Here is a 23,006-nt window from a genome sequence, read left to right as displayed (position 1 = left end):
ACTAAAGCTTACTACCAAAGGATTCAAGGGCATTTTACTCAGATGACAAGTGTTCTATCCCTAATGGTATCAGATTCATTGCTTCTAAATTATCTCTTTGCTTATAAATTTCATTAAGAACTGTGTTTTTCAATCTCAACCGTTTTAAAATATGTGGATTTCAACTCCCAGAATTCTTTAGCCAGCTTGGGAATTGAAGTTTGCACATCTTATACTTGCTGGGGTTGAGAAACACAGATGTAGAATATTCTTGTAACTGAGCACCACCCTAGCAAAAGTTGCTGTTGCTTGAAGGAGTCCATTCTTAAAGCAACTCTTACAGCACTTGCAACACTTCTTTTCAGACTTTTATAGGAACCCAGCAAGACGTTTGGCTCATTTAAAGAATAGCAGAGAGATGTAGCACTTATATGAAGTCTGGAGACTAATTTCCAAACCATTTTTGAAACATGCAAAGCCTAATAATTTTGATGACTGACTAGACGGAGTAGTCCAGGGGCAGTACAGTGGCTCAGCAGTTAAGATGCTGGGCTTGTCCGCTAGAAAGTCAGCAGCCCAGTTCGAGACTCAAGAGCCATGCAACAGGGTAAGCTGCTGTCCTTGCCCCAGCTCCTGCCAACCTAGTTGTTTGAAAGCATGCAAATGCAAGCAGATGAAGAGGTACCACTTGGATGGGAAGGTAACAGCATTTGTGAAATCAGGCTGGCCAAATGATTGTGGAAATGTCTTCAGAGAGCACTGGCTCCATGGTCTTGAAAAGGAGATGAGCACTGCCCCCTATAGTCGGCCAATGACTTAGTGGAGCAAAATCCACAGGGACTCTTACCTTTTACTTTACCTCCTAGATAGTAGTCCATTCCTGTTTTTATTGCTACCCCTATTTACCTTTGGGAAAAAGGCAGTGATTTCTAAAAAGCTTGGAACATTGATTTCAACAGGGATCAGAGAGAGTTTCTGAATTTTAAAACTCAATAAAGACAGGTGAAGCTTTATGGCATCTTCACTTCCATAGAGAGGGGCAAAAGCCAAAAAGCCGAGAATGGGGACAATAGGAGAGTTCCTGCACTGGAAATTTGCACCCCTTCCACATCTAGTTAATACAGGTAGCCCTCGATTTATGACCACAATTGAGCTCAAAATTTATGTTGCTACATGAGACATTTGTTAAGTGAGTTTGCCCCATTTTATGACTTTTCTTGCCACAGTTGTTAAGTGAATCATTGCAGTTGTTTAGTTAGTAACACTGTTGCTAAGTAAATCTGGCTTTCTCATTGACTTTGCTTGTCAGAGGGTTGCAAAAGTTCATCATGATGATCCCAGGACACTGCAACCGTCATAAATATGAACCAGTTGCCAAGCATTGAAATTTTAGTCACATGACCATGGGGATGCTGCAGCAGTCATAAGTCACTTTTTCAGTGTCGTTGTAACTTTGAACAGTCACTAAATGAACTGTTGTAAATCAAGGACTACCTGCATTGCAAAACATTTATAGCATTTCCTCCTACATCACAGCTGAGCCAGAAATTAACTGACTTATCTGCCAAAAAGATCTAAAGTACACCAACATCATGAGACTGATGCAAATATCATGTGTAGAGCTTCCCTTAGCTATGCAATTTTCTTCAATAAAGGTAAGTCATGTGGAAACGACAGTCTGCAGAATCAAAGGTTCTTAAGGATACTGCATTTACCAGTGAGTTACTACACGGTGGCTCAAGAAAAAGTACTCCCAATACAATCTCTCAGGTTATGAATTTTTCAGGCCAATGATTGCCAATGAATCTTCTAAGCTCTTGGTATGAGTTTAAGACAAGACTGTTTATCCAGGTACTTCATTAAACTGATGGTGCTAGGCTTTCTGATTTAGTTCAATATTGTTCTCTAATGCTTTTAATCATGTTTTTAATTCAAACATTGCTTTAATTTATTGTAAACTTTTGAAAATTGTTCTCTACTTTGAAATCTCTTTTTAGCAATAAGAAGCAGATTTAAAGGTTTATAAAGAAAAAGTACTCTTACAAATTTATTGTGGTCAAAAATATTGACAATAGCTATTGGAGTCTCTGTCTTCAAGTCCTCTTTCTTTCCATCAATTACAAGCTGATCATACAGAAGTAATTCATTCCACATTGGGCTGAGTGTTTCTTCCAATACCTGAATTAATAAATATTGAGGTTATTGACAGTGACAGAAGGAGCTGATGAGTGCTGTTTTTCATCCTATTGCACAATTGGCCAGACATACACGCTATTCTGGTAGTATGATAAGTTCAGGCTGGGACAATAACAATAAATAGCTTTTCCTACAGTTTCTGTTTGCATGAAAAGCATCATGGCATCTTATCTGAAAAAGCAGAGATAATCTGTTGATGACTCATACTCCAAAGGAAAGTAAAGGAAGACAATAGTCTGCCAACTTTAGACATTGCCAGCCAATGACACTGATACTCCCCATAACTATTTAAAACTAATGTAGATACAGGAAAATATACAATTACGTCTTATCTCCAGCATTTTTTTTAGAATTCGGAAACAATCTGAAGCATCTATGAGGGAACATTTACACTACACTAGTGATATTTCTGCTCTCTAAACTTCAAACAGTTGAACAGTGATTTTCTTCATAGCTGTCAACCTTGAACCACTATAAGAACATCATATTTCTCCCTCAAACCTAAGCCAATAGGAGAGTGCAAAGAATGCATCAATTCAATCTCCTGCCTTCCACCCATGCCTTCATGAAAGAAAGAAAGAAAGAAAGAAAGAAAGAAAGAAAGAAAGAAAGAAAGAAAGAAAGAAAGAAAGAAAGGAAGGAAGGAAGGAAGGAAGGAAGGAAGGAAGGAAAGAAGGAAGGAAGGAAGGAAGGAAGGAAGGAAGGAAGGAAGGAAGGAAGGAAGGAAGGAAGGAAGGAAGGAAGGGCCTTTTGTATATGTTGTAAGTGTTTGCTCTTGTTGCACTGATTGCTAACTGCTTGCATTCAATTGCTAAGTGCTAGTTCATGTATATTTTGTAATGGTTGCTAGCCAGCCCAGACTGGTTGTCTCCAGCCAGCTAAGTAGGTCTTTGGGCAGGAAACCTATGCTTCAAATCTATTGGTCACCGCCTACCGGCCAACTGTATAAATAGCTGCATAGCAGCTCCCTTGTTGCTTCTGTTCTGTTCTGACCTTCAATAAAGCATGTTGCTGTTTTGAACCTTCCGTCTCGCTCAATGCCTGCAAGAACCGGCTACACAACAGAAAGAAAGAAAGACTAGAAAATTTCAACATCGGAATTTCCAAAACCCTTAAGGCCTCTGGCCTATATTTAAAAGACCTACAAAACCTAATAGCTACAATTCTATGAGAATGGAGTAGAATATTCTGGATCTGGGGGCTGAAAGAAGCAAATGTTGCCACTAATGTTGTAATGTTTTGCACACAAACTCTGCAGAATTTCAGTGTTTTTAAGGGGAATCACTTTCAACACAACTGATCTGAAAATAAGTTGGCTCAGCTACTGAAGATGTGACTAATTTGGATTGCATGGATTCAGAGCTGATTTTGAAGTGATGCAAACATCACATATGGAAATATCCTAGGTTTAAGCAGTGACAAAAAAGAACATAGCCTTTTCTTTGCTGCCTATTTTCCCCTCACTAATATTCATTCCCAATTGATTTACTTCTGCCTGGAGGAAAAAAATAATGTCTGCCTTTCCCCTTTCCCTTACTAAAAAAAAATCTGAAGTGAGGCAGGAGTAATGGAGACTGAAATTTGAAATACTTTGTGGAGAAAATATTAAGAAAGGTTAAGTGCTGCAACAGCTGCCAAACTAAACAAGCAAGAATCACATGGTTTCAAAAACACGTATGATACTAGTAAAGAGTAATCAACAAAAAGTTATTCTTGAAAACTGAAACTAAATTCCCAGCTAGATTTACAGTGAATTATTTAAGGTAAGTCTCTCTGAAACACTTCCTTCCCACACCTCTCACATCTAGGTGTGCTGCTTCTTCTAGAGTAAAATGCTCTTCTCCCCCATTCCTTCCCAGTCTTTCCCCAAGTTCTTCCAATTTAAACTCTGCTCAAGTTAATATAACATTTTTGAAAAGGTAAAATTAAAAATTCATACAACTGGAAAGATCTTATGGATAATTTTCTCCAGTGTGGACCCATTCAATCATTTGAGACTCTTCTAACAGAGCTACAGTATGGCATGAACCATGGAAATATAAATATAATACAATTATATGAGATGTAGTGGCGAAAGTGTGGGACTAGGACTGGAAACCCCTAGGTTTCTGCTCTTACTCAGTCCAACGTATCTCACAGTGCTCTTCTTGGGAGAAAAATAAGGGGGAGCACTACGTACCCCCTCTTCAGCACCTGAAAGAAGGGCAAGGAATAAATGTAACAAAGAAATAAATAAATGTAATGGTTCAGGTGTTCAACCAAGACCAAGGAGATCCTGTTCAAAATCATTTGTGGTCATAGTAATCACTGGGTGATTTGGGACCAGTCATTATTTCTCAGCCCACCTCCAGGAGGGAAAGAAAATGGGAGGAGGAACATAACAGCAGTTTGATAAACTGAAGACTAGGCAGAGCAGAAATTCATTTAGCTTTGGAAGAAAGATACCTGTAGAGGAATTTAAAAAGTCAAGAGAGCATGTAAAAAAGGAGTGGGGCTTCAATCACATGGTCATAGCTTCCATTTTGGACAATCCTGCCCCACCCCCATGGATGCCCCTGGGATTAATGTCATAAATAAGTAAAAATATCAGAAATCAGGCAGCCACTGTGGATGTTGTTGCAAAACATGATTTAAATATTTGGTGAGCGGATAGGGGCAGGATCAGCTGGCCTGGCCTGATGAGGGGATTGGGGGGGGGGGGTTGTATTGTTTTTATTGGGTTTTTAAGATGTATTTTAATATGGGCATTTATTTAATCTTGTTTTAACTTTTGTAATTTTGTATTTTTATTCTTGCCCTGTTCACCGCCCTGAGTCCTTCGGGAGAAGGGCGGTATAGAAATATTATTAAATTAAATTAAATTAAATCAGTACAGACATTTATGGGGGGAGGGGGACGGAAAATGTTGCCATTTCAGTATTTACTGTATCTGCAATTTATTCACAATGTCTGCAAATATTCTTACCGTTGTAGATTGGCACTGTGTTGAAAACACCACTCTTGCAAACGGATCTGAAAGGCCATTTTCATCAGCAGAAAGAATTCCCCTTGCCTGATACAAATGAGCTCGAAGCTGAAAGTAACTGAAGTCTGAGGGGGGGGGATGGGAGGAAAGAGAGAGAGAGAGAGAGAGAGAGAGAGAGAGAGAGAGAGAGAGAGAGAGAGGGAGATTTTCCGTAGTAATAAGCTATATTAATTTAATTTTACTTTTTACTTTTGTATGTTGTATTTTATCGCCCTGTACACTGCCCTGAGTCCTTTGGGAGAAGGGCGGTGTAGAAATTTAATTAATAAATAAATAAATAAATAAATAAATAAATAAATAAATAAATGTGATATCCATAGATTTCAATTATGGCTGTCTTGAGAATTACAGGTACTTCTCTAACTAGTTTATACCAAGATGGGAATAAAATGATGTCTTGCCATGTTAGATAGGAATAACTATAATAACTACTATACAGGTGGTTCTTGTTTAGTCACTGCCTTGCAACAGTGATGAAAAATAATTTTATGATCAATTGCCATATTTATGACCTTTGCAGATCTGTAAAGCAAAAGAAAGCTGAAACAAGATCATAAGCACAGCTCTGTCTCACTTAGTGACCACTTCACTTAATGATCAAGTTGCCTGTGTCAGTTGTAGTCACTAAATGAGAACTACCTGTATTTGCTTATTTATTCACTAAATAAAAATAGTCTCTGCATTCTCCCAAAATGTATTTTAGATTTTCTGCTCCAGCTTACAGCTATTCAAACACTAACCACATCTAATCATGCTTAGGGTTTTTTTTTTTAGATTAATCAAGGTCAGCTAGGCAGTGCCATCTGCTAATTAGGATATGATTCTGAATTGGGTATAATTGAATCATTCAATAGTTTCCAGTGCAATAGAATGAACTTTCTGTTGAGAAAGTGTTCAGAAAAATAATTCTTACAAAAGTGACTATGCAGAAACACAACAGACAGCACATTTAGGGAACACTGCTCTAAGAGCTAAAATTATAGATTTAGTGGAGACATCCATAAGTAGCTCTGAAATTTAAGATTAACCCTGGATTCCTAGACCATGTTTTGTTGAGCAAGTTCTAGTAGCCTAATTTATCTGTAAATGATACTAGTACACAATAGGTAAAGGTAAAGGTTCGCCCGCACATGTGTGCTAATCGTTTCCAACTCTAGGGGCCGGTGCTCATCTCCGTTTCAAAGCCGAAGAGCCAGCACTTGTCCGAGGACGTCTCTGTGGTCATGTGGCCGGCATGACTAGACACCAAAGGGGCACGGTACGCTGTTACCTTCCCACCGTAGTGGTCCCTATTTTTCTACTTGCATTTTTACGTGCTTTCGAACTGCTAGGTTGGCAGAAGCTGGGACGAGTAATAGGCGCTCACTCTTTTACGCGGCACTCGGGATTCGACCCGCCAAACTGCCTACCATCTGATCGACAAGCTCAGCATCCTAACCCACTGAGCCACCACGTCCCTATATACAATAGACCAAGCCAAAAGCAAATATTACCATTCTGCCTAAAATGATGAACAAATAAATAATGTCTCTCATTATTTGTATTAGAAAAAAATCATCTGAATCAACTCTGTTTCCAGGGTTCTCCGAGCATTAAACTCACCATCTCTGCTGAGTTGGATGGGTGGGAAGTATTTTGGAATGCTTGCAAGTTTCTGTGTTTTGTCATAGATGTGTTTGAATTCTTCTGGAAGTTCTGCAGTACTGTTCTTCACATACTTAGTTATTCCAAGCCACATATAGATTTCCAGTTTTGCAAAGATCTCTTCAGTGCGTGACCCTGGAACCTTTAAGCCCAAACAATGTTACTACCTTGATGTTGCTCGATTAATATTCACTATTTATCCTGCTCATTCTTAAACTTACACTCACCACCCTAAGCTTTAATTACTTGTGTCCTCATAAGGTGTCCTTTTTTTAGATGGGCCAAGCTGTGCTCTGATCTCCCCAATTATCTCTAATTTTGAAAGTCATAATGATAAATGTTACGTTTATTACTTTTTAAGGGATGCTAACCTTACACTAAAAAATCAGGTGGTCAAATATCTTCATCAAGTCATATAATCACAAAAGTTAACTATATATGTTACTTTATTTTCTTATTGTTTTTCCCCTGATAATGAATTCTTGAATTGAACTATTTTTCTATTTCTATTATAAAGGCTGGTTAAAGACCATAATAAAAATATTTGATTTGATTTGATTATTTATCCTGCTCTTTTTTTTAACTAAATAGGTTTAATGATGAATAATAATGATTAGTTCATCAGCTAATGATGAAATGAATAATGTCTACCTTTAGAAAGACAGTTTGGATCTTTGCACAGTTCTTGCCTTTTTCCTCTTCCACCACTGCATAAAGGATATTCTGTGCAGGGATCCTTGAATAGGCAACACGCTTGTTGTTGCTAAACATCCAGATCAGGACATCAGGAATAGAACACTGAGGCTGAAGATGATGACAAAATCAGTACAAAACAAAAGTTTTTCATTTGTTGAATAAACAAGAAAGTTTATTGTGCAAACTACTCTTTGTATATTCACAGAGACAGTAAAGACTTCTAAACACTCTAAATATGTTTTTCTAGAAAAAGAGATAATGTAAAGGAAAAGTTGTAGGAGTCATTGAATTGTAGTAGGTAATAATCTGGGAACAAAAGATTTCTAGAAAGTACTGGAAGCTGTGCTTGCAGTACTGTAATTTCAAAACCTGATCAGACCACCCAGATGTGTAAAACTTACTAGGGTTCTTTTCATTTTCAAGACTCCCCAGTGGCGTAGCGTGGGGGGTGCAGGGGGGGCCGGCCGCACCGGGCGCAACTTCTGGGGGGGCGCGCTCGACGGCGCCGGGATCCGGCACGGCGGAGGCACCAGAGCCCCAGCCGGGAAGGGCCTGACGCCCCACGGCGCACCACACACACACACACACACACAAACATACAACCACACAGCGTGACTCCTCCTTCGGGCCGCTCCGACTTCGCTCCGGCGCTGGACGGAAGCCTTCTCTCCCTCCTCCCCCCTGCAAAGGAGAAGGCGGCTCCTGAGCGTGCACAGAGCGCGGCCCTCCTGCAAGCCCGGGGCTCCGCTGCGGAGGCTCTCCCAAGGCGCTCCCGGGGTTGCCAAAGGCAGGGGGCGCGGCGGGGCTTGAAAGAGGGTGGATTTCCCGCAGGGGGAGGATCGCTGCAGCGTCTCTCTGGGGGGTCCCTGCTCTGGAACGAAAGCTGCGTCGGCAGGTTGCCGATCCAACCGTGCATGCAGACTTTGGGGGCGAGAGGACGTGGTCAGGTGCGTGTGCGTGTGTGTGTGTGTTTGTGGGCGCGCCCGTGCTGTCTCTGTTCTGCAAAAGGCGCTTTTTAAAAAAAAATAAAAATAAAAATAAAAATAAATCCTGTCCTGCTGGAATGCAGAAAAGCAGCCCTCGCCCCCCCCCCATTAAAAGCTTGAACTCTTCTTCTGCCTTCAATCTCAGTTTCTGGAGCGCGAACCGGATTAAAAGACAAGGATGCATTCGATTGGCTCAAAAGTGTGTGAATTTGACCGGACCCGGTGCGGGGAAAACGAGCGCTCAGATGCCGCCTTCCCCAAATTGGCCATAAACTGGGATTCATTTCATGTCATTCAACCGGGGCTTCGTGAACGTCACAGAAACACACATTAACTGTGTCAAAACATTTCTCTCTCCAAACTCCCAAGCTACAGACTTTCCCTTTTATTTAAAGGGGGTTTGTTTGTTTTAAAAAAACTGTTTTATTTAATAAACAGCAGTTTATTTAAAGACCACATTCACACAGCACCCTAATGGCAAACCAAACGTATCATTGGGGTGACATGACAGCAAAGAATGGTGTGTGTGTGTGTGTGTGAACTTATACATCCAAAGCACCAGAAGGCAGGACAAGAAACAATAGATGGAAACTAATCAAGGAGAGAAACATCCTGGAATTAAGGAGAAACTTCCTGACAGTGAGGACAATTAATTAACCAGTGGAACAGCTTGCCACCAGAAATCGTGGCTGCTCCATCACTGGAAGTTTTTAAGAGGAGACTACTCAAATTGTATAGGGTCTCCTGCTTGAGCAGGGGGTTGGACTAGAAGACCTCCAAGGTCCCTTCCAACTCTCTTATTGTTATGGATGTGGATAAAGGTACAAAGAGAAGGAATGATAGTACCTCACTCGGAAACTCAGTTAAAGTTCCCAACTTTCTCCCTTGTTCTGTCTGCTCCTAAGTCTTCGGCACCCAGCCTGGTCCGCTGACTTTGAATGACTGAAACTTTTGCTGGCAGGATGCTAAACCAACAGGTAAAGCTCAATTCCCTTACGTCAGACTGACTGGCAGTCAGGTAACAACTGCAGCCGCCGCACCTGCGGCTGCTTGCTGCTGCTGCTCCTCCTCCTCCTCCTGCTGTATTGACTCTCTGCGGCCACTCGGTTCCCCCTGCAGGAGGCGATCGGGACCGCCCCCCACACACGTCGCCAGCAGCGAGAGTTTCCAGCCAGGCCGGCAAATCTTTGGGGTGAGGTGCCAAAGAGAAGGAGGCGGCTTGGCTTGGATAAGCAGCGTCTGGGCAGAAAATAGGTCGGGCGCCGCAGCAAGTATTCCTGGGGTTCAGCCTAAGCAGGCAAAGCTGCAGGGTGGGTTGGTTGGCTTTTCCGGCTTTGGAATAACCTTGGGAAGCTGAGGCATTGTAAGTTGGAAGTCATTGTTTGTCGCCTAACATGTTGGGTCAACCCCACGCCACATGCTAAGCCATAAACCGTGGTTGGTATCCAGGGTTTAGGACAAGATGGAGAAAACTAGCCAATTGTGGGATCATAAATCTTGATGAAGCCCATCATCGCTCCATGTGATGTATGCACTCAATCTACAAACGTAGTCCAAGCCTATTCACATCTGTTGTAAGGTCATTCTCTTGTGGGGTTTATCCTGACGTCCACTAAGAGTGGAACAAACATGCCCCATTAACCATTTTCAACGCCATGTCCTCTCTTTATCTCATCCTAAATCACAGCTGAAGCACCTTAAAGTTGCCTTGTTTCAGTTTTAAACTAGCATTTTCCCTCTTCTCCAGAGACCCTTTTTTGCCTTGAACCTAACTCAGGGGTAGGCAACCTTGGCTCTTTTATGACTCATGGACTTCAACTCCCAGAATTCCTGAGCTAGTGGAAGAGACTCGAGTGCTAAAATCCACAGGTTAGGGGGCGCAAATTACTTGCCTTGCCCCGGGTGCTGACAACCCACGCTACGCCACTGAGACTCCCAAAAGGAAAATTTGAATTCCCACTTTTTAAACATATATTTGGAAATTCTAGCACATTCTAGGAAATTACCCCTCTCCTTTACAGCAACAGAACTTCACCTCTATTTCCTGTTTCTTGAACCCTAAAGCTATAAATACAAAACTGACTGCTCAGCTGTGTTTATATCTTTCATTCTGCAATTGTGTACCTCTTTAGCCAGGAAGCGCAACTTTGACAGGATTATCTTTGTCTCATTTACTTTCTCCTTGATGTTGAGCTTAGTCAGTCGCTTCCTTATGCGGAGTCCCTGTTTTGCATAGAGTATCTGAATGCAACACAAAGAGGTCATTTTAAAAATGTATCATGCTAAGTTAATCCGCAAAGAAAAGGTCTAAAGACAGACAACAGCATTAAAGGACCCAGATAACTTCAACAATGAAAAGCATAGCAGTACAAAATTTTAAAAAGGCTTTGAAATTATTTTATTAACATTATTATTTTTATTATTTCAAACACTTCGAACATATTGCTGAAAAATGTTCCTTCCCCCTTTGTTGAAAAAAAACCCTACAATTCAAATATTAACCCACAAAACGTGTCAAGCAATCCATTACTACAAATTGGATGTAGATTTCTTCTTCCACAGATGTAGCATATTTTTTTAGGCAGCCCCCTTGCCAGAAAAAACATAATTCTTCATAACTGGGTAAGTTTCAACATGGGCTATTGCCAAGAAAAATATATTTTCGCATACAGGAACTGATCTAGAGCCAAATTAATAATTGAGAAAATAAATAATTTGTCTTATGTATACCAACTGTTCAAAAAGTTCATTGTAATTAAATGTGATAAAATAAACCAAAAAATTAAATATTAGCTCTTAACTAATCTGTTAACATCAGGAAAGTAATATCTTCATCTAATTAGTTATTTATCAACATAGGGAATCAAACTGAGTTCTCATCCTCTTTTTGAAATAAATATCAGGCATGTAAAAAAAGGTAGGGCTTCAATAGCATAGTTGTGGCCACCATTTTGACTTTTCTGACCCTCTTCCAGATACTCTGAAAACCAATATTCTAACAGACCTCTGGAGTTCTACGTTCAATGTCACACTCAGCATTCAGAGTTTGTTCCTGTGATGTAGCATCATCTCTTTAGAGCAGACTTTCTTAACCTGGTACCTTCCAAATATGTGATGTCTCCATACAACTGCAGGACACTAAATCAGGCTGATTTACAACACTAACATAGTCTGGCTACCTAACTTACAATGTTTTGTGGGAGAGATTTCATCCGACATCGATCAAGGTTATTTGGACGTGTCATTGGTTTTTTGTCCACATTAAGAGAATACTGTCTGAAATTAGAGACACTGTTAAGTTTTAATGTATGAGAACATACATTGCATGAATTTAAAATAATTAGAAATCAGCACAATTTATGACTCTCTGCAGTTAAAAGAAATCAGTGTACACTGAAATTACATTTTAATGATTGAATTGAGAACAAGGAATGTCCTTTTTATCCCAAAGTATATTATATGAAAGACAAACAGAAATGACATTTTTATACAACTGAGAAATTAAGAGTCACTTTGGTGTAGCAGTTAAGGTCCTGGACTAGAAATAAAGAGATCATGACTTCTCTCTTAGATATGGGAATTGTCTAGGTTACCCCAGGGGCTAATCATTCTTTCTCAGTCCAAATTACCTTCCAGAGCACTGGTAGAATGAGAGGAAGGAGAAAACTGAACAAGTCCAGGAAGATGAATCAAAATAGTTTAAACAAGATAAAGGTAGCAAATCTATTATAAATCTATCTGCTAGGTTTTGTGTAATGTGTTATAAGCCACAGAGCCAATGTGCACATTATATTATTTGTGTCACATGCAAATCAACATTATTATGCAAATGATGTAAATTGCAGCAGAATTAGAGCTCATGTGTATGAAGTCCATGTATCAAGTAAACTGGAGTTCCACTGTACTTTCAGTATTATAAAATAGTACCCAGAACTACACACGAGCTTTTTAAAATGCATGTTAATGTCTTGTAAGCTCAAATCTAGCTCTGAACAATTTTACCTAGAAATATCCCTTGGAAGTTCTGAAACTGTTAAGTCATGGGCTCTGGTGAGCAGGAATGATGACACAAGACTGAGTACAGGGAAACTCATTATTTTATTCTTGCTAGAACTGTACTGAAGCTTGGGCCACACCCAGCCACAATATATAGCCTAGGCCCTAGGTGGCAGCCAATAGGTTTGAACCCACGCTTGCCGCCTGGGACTGACCAATTGCAGGACCAGAGACGGCCTGTCTGGGTTGCTGGAGAGCCGTTAGCTCCTCCAGCAACGCACGTGGTGTAATACCACCAGCCCAATACATAACAGAAACTATCAGGTTTTTTTCTTCATTAAGAATTAATATGTGAACTTAAAAAAGTATCGGGACCTATAAGTTATACTTCAGAATATAAACATGAATATGCTTCAAAATATGGCTAATGGAGTAGAGAACAGTCCACCTCCTCCCTGTGCACACTTTACTCCCTCCCTCTCCATTCTGCTTACTTTTAGTTTTCGTTTAATTGAATTTTTAAATTTAAGATCTTTCTTGTTGTAATGTTTTATACTGCATTTTTTATTCAATGTCTGTAAGCGTTCCAGAATCACCATTGGCGTGATGAGAGGCATATGTTTGATAAATAAAATTAACATGTGTGGAAGCTGCCATTTTTATAATAAAGTGTCTTGTGGCAAATCTGAATTTCTAGAGTGGATCTAGACATAACGTACAAACTTGCATGTAGTAAAAAGGCAGTAGAAGTTTACTGACCTACATCCAGCAACAAATTCCTCCAAAACCTGACGAAGCCTCTCATCTGCTTTTGATCTTGGTCTCCTCAAGAGTTTCTCTACATCTTCTAGTCCATGCCCCTATGTCAGCAAAGAAGCTAGACTCACTTAACACACTTAATCATAAACCCAAGTTAACAAAACTCAACAGCTATTTTGAATAAAAAGTCACAGCCAAATTGCATCTCAGCTTAATATGATGGGTCCTTTAAACAGATCATGCTAACACAATGGATGGATTCCTCCAATGTACTCAAGCATGAACTTTATCCATAAGTTGTACAGTCCTATTTCTCTGTGATGTGGGGATTTTTAAAAAACCACATGGAACTGATCTATAAAATTATCTAAAACAGTTATTACTAAACAAGTTTTGATCAAATGTACAGTTATAAACATCTATTTTCCTAAACCACTTATTTCAATATGAAAAACCAGGAAGATACTTATATTATGCTCTGCATATTGTGCAATGTTAGATCAGTTCATACAGAATTTACAAAAATCACTTTTCTAAAATATATTTATAATTAAAGTATTGCTAAACTAACCCAGAACTATATAATTTACAATAGCAGTTAAAACATTGAACCAGCATAAATCAATGCATTCAATAAAACAGCAAGTTACCATATCAATTCAATACATAAATGCTAAATAAGGTAGAAAAAATGGTACTTAAAGATGGAACAGGGTTTATATCTAATTTTCACAGGAGGGAGCTGCAAGAATGAGGGCATAATATATACCCTGCACCAGAAGGGTTATGTCACCCAGAAGCAACAAGAATGATCATTCTGCAAAGAAATCAAGAAGATTTTCTTATTATGATTCATGATTTAGCTCTACCCAAACAATTATGTATGCTTCCAGGAAATCAGTTATGTGGGGGGAAAGCAGCAGGTTTGGACGGTATTTCCAGGCAAAGTGATACGTTACCAAACGCTCTGCTATTTTGACAATCCAGTTGGAATTATAGAGTCTCCAGGTGTAGTCTTCCCAGTAGCTCCATACATAAACACAGGGCTTCTCATGCAGCATTGGAAGGCAGCTGTAAGAGCTAACAGCAGGATGCAGAAAATGCTTAAACTTGTACAAACAACTAATATTTGTCTGCCTGCTAGAGTTTCCTTGATTAGGGGTTATGAGCTGCCAAATCTTTATTTTACTCAGCAAAGCTGCTGCCCAGACCTAGTAACCCGATTATTGGTAAAAAGCCCAGTAGGGAAGCTACATAGAACAAAGAACTGCTATTTCTTAAACATAAACATAAATCCTGTAGGAGAGAGGAAGAGTGTGTTCCCATTACATGAACCGGACACAGATTCATGGGTGGGCAATTTTTTCAGCCCTAAGAGCTATCCTCCCTGACCATAAAACACTCTCTCCAATGGGGTTGCAGGGGCCTAGGACCCCTGACTCATCAGTGGAAGCAAAGAAGCCTCTTTGCTTCCATCTGATGACTCTTTTGGGTAACTGCCAATGGCTGGCACAAAATATCTAACAAGAGCTATATGGAATGCTGCATAAACACACCTTAGTCACATATATGTAGCTTCTCTTATACACATTGACATACACGTATCTTTCTCAATCCATAGTCCTCTTTCTCCCAGTGATCCACTACAGATTGTTCATTTCCTACTGTGAGTAGCTGTAAGAAATGAACAACTTGATCCCTGCCATTTAATTGCCAGGTGGGAACTTGGTTGCTTAATTTTTCCACCATTCATGGCAACAGGAAAACTTGCATGCCTGCTGATCATTGCTAAGGCTGTGGCTTTGGCTGCTGAAGGCCTTATACAGCTTCTGAGCTATAAACTGTTTGATTATGAAAATGAAATGACTATCAAGAACTGAGATTCAAACTGGCTCCTAAAAACCAGGTAAATTTTGTGTATCTTGTAGATGCAATATAAGTTACTCTATAGAGAAAGAGCAAATTTCAATGTTAAAAATAGATCTTCTGGTCATGAATGAGCACTAAGGTTTATACCTTGGTTTCTTTGCAAATGGAATTAATAGTACAAGTTAATTAAAATAAGTAAATTCAAATGACATAAAACTATTGAGGAATTACCTGTCATATTCTGTGGGTTCTGGTCTTTGGTTCACAGTCATAGACTTATCAAGCAAAATTGTTGTTGGAGGCATGACTTCAACATCCAGCTCTTCATCTGAAAGAGGATCTAGCAAAGGCTGTTTTTCTTCAGTCTTTTCTCCCTTTTCTCCTTTCACAGATATCTTAGTAGTAACTTCTTCAATTTTCCCATAGTTCCCTTGAAGTTAAACATGTTTATTCTTTGTTATTGTAGCACATTTAATATGTTTAGTTATATCAGAATTTTTGTTTGATTTGGACATAAGGATAACATGTAATCTACAGTTCACAATATCATCTATCTATCTGTCTGTCTGTCTGTCTGTCTATCTATCTATCTATCTATCTATCTATCTATCTATCTATCTATCTATCTATCTATCTATCATCTATGAATTTAAGTAATGTATAAGCTTCCAATTCCGTAAACTGGTTTAGGCCATTTATGAAAATATAAAATTAAAACCATTTAGTCAAGATTGTTTTTAAAAATCCTAAAAATCCTTGGTAAAAAAAATTAACAATTCCTGAACAATATAAACCCTATTTCAGAAAAGAGAATAACTATTAGTATTACATTATCTAGTTATTTTGTAAAAAAAAAACTGAGAGCATAGATAGACTATTAGGAAATTGAAGTCCTGCAGACAGTTTAAGCCTAAGTCCTACAAGCTGTTGTGTCAGATTTCCTCACTCAGACTTGGCAGAAGATACCTGGACGCTTGATATGACATGGCTAGAAAAGCATCTTTATTCAATTAGCGTGAAGCTACCAACTTTGTCTTTGTTTAAGCACTCTAAAAGAATATCATGATCCATGGTATCAAAAGCTATACAAGTTCTAAGGATATCAACTGATACATTCCATCTCTCTCCTAGCATACATCAGGTTGATGAAGGCCATCTTTAAGCCAAATCTGGTCTGAATTTAGACCAATAATGTGTTTCCTCTTTTTTCTAACTCAGACAAGGAAATCTAACATATTTATATTTTTTTAGCTGTTTGAAGAGCAATTGTGAGAGACTATTATCTATTGTAAGTCGCCCAATGAGGAACTCCTGAGCTATTTTATGGTTGCTAATTCTTAGACTTAGACAAACCCACAGCTCAGCTGCAAACTAAACAAGAAGAAAAACCTTACTTTCTTAAAGTCAAATAAAGCTATGGACTAATAAAAAGAACTGGAAGCTTTCTCACAGAGCTCAGTCTAAATAGAAAAATAATATCATATGACGCTCTTCCCAGCAGGTGCCACCTAAGAAATGTGAAATCTGAACTTCCTGAAGGCAAGGAGTTTGACCACGTTCACTGAACATAATAGTACAGCAGTTCTGGGCCTATGCATCTGGGCCTATGCATCTGGAGTTCTAGTAAAGCAGGGGTATTCAAACTTGGCCCTTTTATGACTTGTGGACTTCAACTCCCAGAATTCTTCAGCCAGGCATGCTGGCTGAGGCATGCTGGCTGAGGCCAGGCATGCTGGCTGAGGAATTCTGGGAGTTGAAGTCCACAAGTCATAAAAGGACCAAGTTTGAAGATCCCTTATGGTAAAGGATGGAAGAGAAGAATGCATGGCAGAGGGATGAAAAAGAGAAAATGTTTTACATTAAAAAGAACTGAAGCTTCTGTCACTTACCTATAGAGATTTCAAACTTTACAGGTTTGGTTCCTACTGAGGGATCCATCATAGTCACTTCAAAAAATGATGCAAAGAGAAGGAATTCTTCTTTCACTCCTAGGGCATTCTGAAGAAAAAGTTTTCAGTTCCCTTCTTTATGATAATACAAAATATTGCTTCACAGATTAATTCAAACTGCATTTTTTTAATTTAATGTGTTTACACACACACACACATACACACATGATGCCATTTAGTCTTGGCAGTACTCTAGCATAACACAAACTTGCATTAATATTTGTCTAAAAAGGATGGGAGCTGAAAGCTGAATTTTGCTTAAAGGAGTGTGTTGTGTCTAAATATATTGGGATTAGTAGAACACAGATAATATTCCAGATTTTAAAATAAAATAATTTTTAGAATGTTTAAAAGGTAAATGGTGTTTTCTTCCTGTTTCATTTTTTTATTCATACCTTGCCTTCCCTTTTATGCAAGTGGATGCTTTGATCAGGAAAAGCAATGATAATTATTTTAATCCCTTTCATCCCAAAGTTTCTCCATGCTGAATTTCAACTACCTCAAATCACTTTTAATTTCTTCCTTTCATTAAAAAAAATCAGGATGTTGATCATAGTAACACATAGAGACCTTAGCTGAAAGTCACAAACATTCTGTAATCAAAAAAAAATCACCTCTATACATAGAAAGGAAATAGGATTAGATAGACAGGAGTCTCTTTATGGGCATAGCTGTGCAAACTAACTACATAACTATTTTATTTTTAAAAGGCTTCTCTGGAGCTTTAAACAGAGATTTACAACTACCGTAGTTGACTTCTGACCTATTTTATAATCCCTTGCTGGAGTTTTACAACTTTTTTTTTACAACAACCTCTTATTGTTGCAATAGATTTGATAGTATTCAACTAAGGGGGATAAAAAGGGGAGTTGTTCTTTATCCTTTTAAATTCGAATTTTTAATGTCCTTGTCTAGTTTTGTCTATATTAACTTTTTTTGTTTTTGATTTTGTATTTTAATCTTCTGAGTAAAAAAAAATTGAAGTAAAAAAAGATCAGTGGCACAAGTCTTTAAACAATTACTCCATCTTTAAAAATACGCATAAGTCTTAGGAGGAGGGGAGAATAAGAAATAGAGAACACTCTAAACATTCAGTGACAGATTACAAATTGCCTAATGTTTTTCTCTAAAAAGAATTTTATCTTTTTAATTTAGATCACAATGTTTTATAATATTTAAAATTTATTAGTTATTTGTATTCATTCAAGGGACGCGGTGGCTCAGTGGGTTAGGATGCTGAGCTTGTTGATCAGAAGGTCGGCAGTTTGGCGGGTCGAATCCTGAGTGCCGTGTAGCAGAGTGAGCGACTGTTACTCGTCCCAGCTTCTGCCAACCTAGCAGTTCGAAAGCACGTAAAAATGCAAGTAGAAAAATAGGGACCACTACGGTGGGAAGGTAACAGCGTTCCTTGTGCCTTTGGCGTCTAGTCATGCCGGCCACATGACCACGGAGACATCCTCGGACAAGCGCTGGCTCTTCGGCTTTGAAACGGAGATGAGCACCGGCCCCTATAGTCGGAAACGACTAGCACGCATGTGCAGGGGAACCTTTACCTTTACCTTATTCATTCATATTTGTATTCATTCATTTACTATTTAAAGTTTAATATTGTAGGTGTTAAATGGGGTAAATAATGTTTTAGCCATCATTTATTAAACACCAAATATAGAGAAGGCTTCATATAAGATAATTTCACTCTCCTATGATTTCTGTGATTACCGAGACTCACCTCTGGGAGAGGATGAAGGTCCTCTACCTCCACAATCACTTCACTTGGTTGTTCAGCCTCCTCAGTGGTACTAATATCAGCCTGGCTTTGATGATGCTCCTTGACAGAAGTTCTGGACTTCTCTTTGGCCTTTTTGCTCTTCTTCTTCAACTTGAGTTTGCTTAAGGCACCTTTAAGAACTTCTGCTGGCTTCTTTTCCGCTGCCTGGATAGCACTGAAAATCTCTACTGTAATGGCCATAAGAAGGCGTCCACGATAGAAGATGCCTTCACCTAGACCTTCATTGAGATCTTTGTGTATATCTCTCAAGGCTGAATTCTGGGATGAACCATATAAATTTATCCAAGTTGGTCCAAAGGTGGGGTTAAAGCCTGGTGGGAAGAAAATGTGTTTTTGAATATACCAGCATTTGGTTCAGATTTGCACTTTTACAGGACTATTTTGACAATGAAGTATAGGTCATGCTTCCTTGGTGATCTGTCATAACCAGATAGTCCCTGACTTATAACCATTTACTTAATGATGATTCAACATTATGGCCACACTGAAAAAAGTGACTTATGACTGGTCCTTGCACTTATGACCATCACAACGTTCCTGAACTCAAATAATCAAAACCCAGGTGCTTGACAATTGACATGTATTTATAATAAAAGTCCTGGAGTCACATGATTGTCATTTCCAACCTTCCCATGAAGCTCCCAACAAGCAAAGTCAATGGAGGAAGTCAGATTCACTTAATGACCATGTGATTCATTTAATGACCATAGCAATTCACTTAACTGCAGCTAAAAAGTTCATAAATTTGGGCACAAGTCACTTAACTGGCACTTAGCAATGGAAATTCTGGTTCCAATTATGGTCATAAATTGAGGACCTAAAGAGATATTTGCATTGCTATTATCACACAGAAATTCAGACGACTAGTTGTGGCTATATCCCTCAGCCTGGTGTCAACCAGTAGAGGTAGATATTTCCTAGCTATGTCTCACCACACACAGAAGTAGACAGAGATACTGTATATAATAATTTCTCAGCTGAATTATAGTTAAAGAAAAGATGCCCCATCCTTCCAATAATTTTCCAGGCTGTATTACTATACTGAATCAAGGATACAATAAGAAAATGTAATATAAAACTTTTATAAAACCTCCATTGCCCATTTATGGCTAGGTTAGGCATCTATCTCAAACGTTCACCGGAAAGATATATTAAGCTGATGTGCAAAAGTGATAAAGCTTGCTTGGTAATTGGAATTCCTATTGACAAACATTGAGTTCCTTTTGTGAACCATTTTAGTAAAACCTTTTGTTTAAAGTTTTCTTCTATTTTATATATAATTAACCTATAATTAGCCTATATGGTCAAAACAGTCCTACAGAGTATTTTGTACATCTTGTGCCATGGCTATAACACTTGGTATTGCCCCAAATCATTGCTTTTTTGTAAATGTATAAATTAATGTAAATGTATTAAATTAATGCGCCAAAGAATTGAAGCCTTTGAACTCTGGTGCTGGAGAAGACTCCTGCGAGTCCCTTGGACTGCAAGGCGATCAAACCGGTCAGTCCTAGAGGAGATCAACCCTGACTGCTCTTTAGAAGGCCAGATCCTGAAGCTAAAACTCAAATACTTTGGCCACCTAATGAGAAGGAAGGACTCACTGGAGAAGAACGGAATGATGGGAAAGGTTGAGGGCAATAGAAGAAGGGGACGACAGAGGATGAGGTGGCTGGATGGAGTCACTGAAGCAGTAGGCGTGAGCTTAAAGGGACTCCAGAAGATGGTAGAGGACAGGAAGGCCTGGAGGAACATTGTCCGTGGGGTCGTGATGGGTCGGACACGACTTTGCAACTAACAACAACAAATAAATTAATGTATAAATTAATTTTTATAATTAATTTTTAATTAAATTAAATAGATAAATAGGGCAATAGACAAAAGGTAAAGACCATCATCTATCAGCTAGGATGTTCTAAGGAGCTGTAGCTCAACTGAAAAATCTCTGCTTTCCAAACGAAATGTTTGCTTCTTCTATCCTTGACTTCTCCAGCATTAAGGCTGGAAAGAATCTTGCCTGATACCTCGGAGAGATTTCCAGTCAGCTAAAACAGCAGTTCTGATAACAAAGTGCTGGATAGAGCTATGGTCTGATATAAGGCAATGTCTCTGACAAACTCACCATTTCTCCCAGGATCAGATATTTGTTGCAGATCGATGAAATGTGTAGCAAGGGCAACATCTCCAATGTTTGCATCATCCAGTAGCTGGACTTTTATTTTTCGAACAAGAGGTGGAAACATCTCAATGAATGTTATTTGTTCATTCCAAACTGGTTCTGTAGTGCTACTTTCAACTGATGTTTCTCCCTAAATGAGAGAACATTACAAGAATAGAACCAAAGATCACAGCTGGTGACAAAGCAGTATTAGAAGAGTGAGGGAGCACAGAATTGTTCAGACCAGCCTTCCCATTCCCTGACCTCATTCAGATGTCTTGAGATTGCAACTCCCTGAATTCCCATCTAGGATAAATGCCCCATTTACCCATCTTTTAAATAAACGATTAGCTCCAAACATTGTCACCTTTCCTTAAAGGGGAACTGTTCTATGGCCATATCTAGATTATTGTAAACTTAAGTTTAGTGCTTATGCACTAAATCAGAACTATGTAAACAAAGTAATGCACATCTGAAAAACATTTTTCCTTAAAGAGTCTTGCACTGCGTTTATGTCCCTATATGCATCTAATTAGTATATACCACAATCAACCATAATCATGCTTATTATTCCTCTTGTTTTCGTGAAGTTGCCTTGCTTTGTAATCTATTATAAGTCATTGACTGGCAGTGGGTGGAATGGAGGCATTAGAGGCAGTATAGGAATTGACAATGGGAACAACATTTTTGCCTAACTCAGATAAGGTAAAGTAAAGCAAAGGTAAAGGAGTCCCTGTGGATTTTACTCTGCTACTTGTTGCCGACTGTAGGGGGCAGTGCTCATCTCCATTTCAAGACCATTGAGCCGGTGCTGACTGAAGACTTTTCTGCAATCATGTGACCAGCATGACATCACTGAGTGCTGTTACCTTCCCACTGAAGTGATACCTATTTATCTACTCGCAGTTGCATGCTTTCAAACTGCTAGGTTGGCAGGAGCTGGTGCAAGGACAGGAGCTCACCCAATCATGTTGATGCTCAGGTCTTGAAATTGGGCTGCTAGCTTTCCCACTTAGAAGTCCAATGTCTTAACCACTGAGCCACCGCACTGCTCTCAGATAAGGACAGATAAAATTTTAACTCAGTAGTAGGAAAAGCCTTACGTCCCCTGTTACACTGTCAGCAAATCTTACAGTGGGATTCTATTAATTGCATATTGTAAGATTAAGAGGCTGGAACAAAATGAGGCATTAGGGGAAATTGCCTAAGCATACATTAGAGAAGCTTTGGAATTGATTCCACAACCAGCAATTAGAGGAATCCTGACTGGGTCATATTGTTTCCTAAGTTCTTAATGATCTGTTCTTAAGTTCTATATGACCTATTCAAAAAGCTGAATGGATCAGTCTATTTCATGAATCTTTCAATAATAAAATATGCAGAAAAAAAATTACCTGCTGTCCAGAAAAAGAAATCTGCACATAAGGATCAATGAAGACTTTCTTCTCACTCACAATTTTTGAAAAGCCACCCATGATTCCTGCACTCATACTGGGCAAACCATCTGCCTTGTATATTTTGATGCAGAATTTGGCCCAGGGTCTCTCAGCTGGAACTTTTTTAGGAAGCAATAAGTTCCTGAAAAGAAGATATTTAATCAATTAGAAGGATAATCCTTTGATTAACTAAGGATACAAATTCTGGACAATAAAATCAGAACAACAGTTCATTCCCTCAGTTATCTGCTTTTCAATTAACCAACAAACTTACTTTACTACACAGCAAGGTACACAGCCACCTTTGCCTAGCTGCTAAACAAGGTTAGACTCAGTTAGTACTTGGATGAGAGACTACCAAAAAAATAACAGAGTTTGAAACTGGACCAGCAAGTTTAAAAAAATCCCCAAAGAAACACATTCTAGAAGAAAAAAAAATTCTACATCATTCCATGAAAATAACATGAATATGTCCATGAGCTCAACAGAAAATAAACTTGGAGCCTCTCAAAATATATATTTTT

General features: G+C 38.9%; 1 protein-coding gene across 1 annotated transcript in view; it reads right to left on the bottom strand.

Annotated features, from left to right (window-relative positions):
• The window catches only part of LOC310638170 (fer-1-like protein 4), a gene marked incomplete at its 5' end in the record, with an annotated part of 67,854 nt that overhangs the window by 28,429 nt on the left and 16,419 nt on the right, over positions 1-23,006 (bottom strand). Inside the window, 13 exons of the mRNA XM_083358997.1 lie at positions 2,023-2,157; positions 5,141-5,265; positions 6,803-6,986; positions 7,496-7,648; positions 10,651-10,767; positions 11,715-11,798; positions 13,278-13,382; positions 14,241-14,361; positions 15,382-15,580; positions 17,040-17,148; positions 18,829-19,199; positions 21,011-21,197; positions 22,441-22,624. Coding sequence (XP_083215123.1) covers positions 2,023-2,157; positions 5,141-5,265; positions 6,803-6,986; positions 7,496-7,648; positions 10,651-10,767; positions 11,715-11,798; positions 13,278-13,382; positions 14,241-14,361; positions 15,382-15,580; positions 17,040-17,148; positions 18,829-19,199; positions 21,011-21,197; positions 22,441-22,624 — 2,074 coding nt within the window. The remainder of the gene's footprint in view (positions 1-2,022; positions 2,158-5,140; positions 5,266-6,802; positions 6,987-7,495; positions 7,649-10,650; positions 10,768-11,714; positions 11,799-13,277; positions 13,383-14,240; positions 14,362-15,381; positions 15,581-17,039; positions 17,149-18,828; positions 19,200-21,010; positions 21,198-22,440; positions 22,625-23,006) is intronic.

This window comes from Vipera ursinii (genome assembly GCF_947247035.1).
Source record: "Vipera ursinii genome assembly, chromosome: 3".
Lineage (NCBI taxonomy): Eukaryota > Metazoa > Chordata > Lepidosauria > Squamata > Viperidae > Vipera > Vipera ursinii.
This window is presented reverse-complemented; position numbering and strand designations above follow the sequence as displayed.